This window comes from Taudactylus pleione, unplaced genomic scaffold (genome assembly GCF_031769625.1).
Source record: "Taudactylus pleione unplaced genomic scaffold, aTauple2 ptg000393l, whole genome shotgun sequence".
Classification (NCBI taxonomy): domain Eukaryota; kingdom Metazoa; phylum Chordata; class Amphibia; order Anura; family Myobatrachidae; genus Taudactylus; species Taudactylus pleione.
In genome coordinates, this window is record NW_028284794.1 from 5,169,670 (window position 1) to 5,172,889 (window position 3,220).

At 43.8% G+C, this 3,220-nt stretch overlaps 1 protein-coding gene across 1 annotated transcript; it reads right to left on the minus strand.

Annotated features, from left to right (window-relative positions):
- Positions 1 to 988: 988 nt before the first annotated feature.
- LOC148507422 (lysophosphatidic acid receptor 4-like) lies at positions 989 to 2,639 on the minus strand. Its single transcript, XM_088446030.1, has one exon. The coding sequence runs from the start codon at positions 2,617 to 2,619 to the stop codon at positions 1,681 to 1,683; it is 939 nt and encodes a 312-aa protein (XP_088302156.1). The 5' UTR covers positions 2,620 to 2,639; the 3' UTR covers positions 989 to 1,680.
- Between the last annotated feature and the right edge of the window lie 581 nt (positions 2,640 to 3,220).

The following is a 3,220-nucleotide window of genomic DNA, read 5'->3' on the forward strand; positions in this document are numbered from 1 at the left end:
CAGACTTATCACTTTTCACTCTGTCACTTATCACTGCTTAGTACATAGACCCCATTTATTGTATCTTCTCTTTCTCGGGCCCACGGCCCATAATGCAGGAGTTATATCAGAGCAGGATGAGGCCCTTTGCACAATGGGTTCTAATTATTTCCATTTCCCTTCTATTCTGTCATTTATAGCGAGCAGAGGACAGGCAGAACCTCCCCTTTTTAATTGTTCTAGGCACCATTAAGCATGGAAAATATTGAAGTTTAGTGTCCCTTTAAGGATCCTCACAGTAATGCAGATTTTAGATAAGGCACAGCATTTGAATTAATGACATGAGCTTAACATCTCCTTCCCGTGAATAAGCCTAACCCTCCCCCCTTAGTGCCTAACTGTAACCCTCCCCCCAGTGGTGCCTAACTCTAACCATCCCACCTAGGGGTGCATAACCCTGACCTCCCCCCAAAACCTAACCCTAACCCCGCTAAGCTGCCTAAACCTAATACTCCCCCCCCCCACGTGGCTAATAGCTGCGGGCGCCCCAGACTTACCTCATTCGGGCTGGTGTCCTTCGGGATTAAGATTGGCATCGGTATTTCGACCCGTGTCGGACTTTCAGCGTCGGGATTCAGACCGGCGGCATGTCGTCCGCCGGTCTGATTAACTACATCCCCATTGTAGGATATGCTTGTCGATGCCTGCATCAACCAGTAATATTATTATTCCCAAAGTCATTTGGAAGGTATCACATCATATCAAGGGACACAGAAGCAAGTTGCCACTTGTCCCGGACAGCTACAGAACCAGCCCAGCACATGGCATCAGAGCCATGGCTGCCCAATGACCATAGGCTCATTTGCATCCACATTTCCCTGCACAGAACACCTGCTGCGTTTAAATATTCTCTCCCAATTTCACTAACAGTTGTCCAGCTACTCACGGTGCTGTCCCTTAATGCAAGTGTTACTTTGGGGTGGGGGGGCACTCCTTGAAGTGGATAGACTGGCCAAATGTATGATGGTGGAAAATCCCATCAAATCTCATGTTATGAGAGAATCATTTATTTTTATCTATACACTTGTGTACATGCCTAAGTGATAGCTGCCATACTTAAATATACCCGTTTAGAGAGTCACTCTCCTGCATGTTCCAAATAAGCAATAAAAGCGAGAGCACTTAGCGGAGTGAAAGGATAAATGCTTAACCGTCATTAATGCTTCCAATTGTATTCAACCAATGTTTCAGTCATCGTCTTAGAAGATATATTATCAACACTGAAATATTTAGCAAAACTGTTTCCAGAAGCTAAATGTCCACCCTACTTACTAACATAGGTACAATCGACACCGTTGCTTCCATTATTCGGCCTTGGAGTTGACCGATCAAACCTTAACTGCTGATTGGACACTGAGGGTTGCTGCACTGTGCAAATTTACATTTATGTGATTCCATTATATAGTGTTCTTTCCCAACACTCTCGCAAGCTTCCTATATGCCCCGTTCATGCCGTTGGGGAAGCCACTGCTAAAGACACAGCCTAGCTTGGCATTAACATGAGCCTGAGCCTAGAGGTGACCTTAGATGAGATCTTGGTGAACCTCATGAGATGTCACTCTCTCAACTACCATACATCTCCCATGCTCAACGTATTCTCCATCATTTTACTATGAGTCCCATAGCATCTTCCCTTTTTTTTCACATGCCGTCATTATTTGATTTAATTTTCTCGAATGATAGGTCAGACAGCTCGACAAGTCTGACCTTTCCCACTTTGATCTCCTCCTTTACCATATTTTGCATTGTCTCGGTTGCAAAGTAATAGGCAACGGGGTCCAGCACGGTGTTACAGCAGGCCAGCAGCAGAGCTATTTTGTAGGCCTCATCGACGCAGTCATGGCTCAAGACTTGATAGAGGAGCAATACGGTGTGATAAGGAAGGAAGCATAGCAAGAAAATACATACATTGGCCGTCAACATGTGTAATATCTTCGCCTTGTTCACCATCCCGTCTTGGACCACGCGGCTGTGGCCCATTGCCCTTAACATAATCACAGAGCTTATTGTTATTATCAAGACAGGAACCAAGAAGCCAACGGTTAGAGCCCCTATCGTGGGCCCTTTTTTAGTAACAAACGGGGGCCGGCCGTTGATGCAGGAGCTACTATTCCTATCTTGTGAAGTGATGTAGGAGGCAATGCATGAAGTAAGGTTGAGGAACCACACGCCAACACAGATCCAAGATGCTTTTTGACGGAGGTGTCGGGAACGGATAGGGAAACATACAGCCAAATATCGGTCCAAGCTTATGCAGGTCAACAGGAAGATGCTGCCATACATGTTGAGAAGGAGAAATGTCCCAGCTACATCACAGATCAAAGTCCTTATGGTGGCTGACAGAGGAGTAGATGGCTGCAGAGCGTAGCCATAAATTCTCAGAGGTAGGGTGCAGACCAATAGCAGGTCAGCGAAGGCGAGGTTCTTCATATAGACTGTAGTGGGTGATCGGAGCTTGGGCAGGTGGAAGAATAAGTAGATGGCAACGCTGTTGAAGACCAAACCTAATACTGCAATGATGGAGTACCCACAGAGGTACAGGATACGGCTGGTCTCTGGGCAGCTGCTGTTGCTGGACATTTGTAGCCACCACGGGGATCTCTCGCAAACCCGCAGTTCTGAGAGATAGAAAAAAATCAGATGTCCTCTTTTTTTTTGTTTCTTTTTGATACAAACCTGGAGCAAAAAAAAATACAAAAGAAAAATAAAATCAGAATATTCTGTTTTGCTATAATCTGCTCCTGCTCAATGCAATCTATTACCCATACAGTCACACTGTGCATTCCCTCTACTATATATTCATATACTCTTATGTCTTCTCATAAATGCCACCTTTCTGTACTATACGCTAGATCTCTCCCCGTTTGTTTATGATTATACTTACAGATAAAAATATCCACACATAATATTGGTGCCGCTGTTCAAAAAGTCACCTGAGAAGTAGAAATCTAAAGTAAATCGTGGTTGGAACAGCGTAATATATTGCATGTATATTAGAACCCTGCACAGAGGTAGATATACAAAAGGTACATTTATTCTCATTTCATACATAAACAAACAATATAATATAACAAAATAGAATAAGATGTGGCATTCGGTGAGAATAAGAATAATTGTAAAATTATTATGTACAGAAATCCTGGCACTAGAGTTGAGTATAATGAGAGTCACTGGTTGAAAA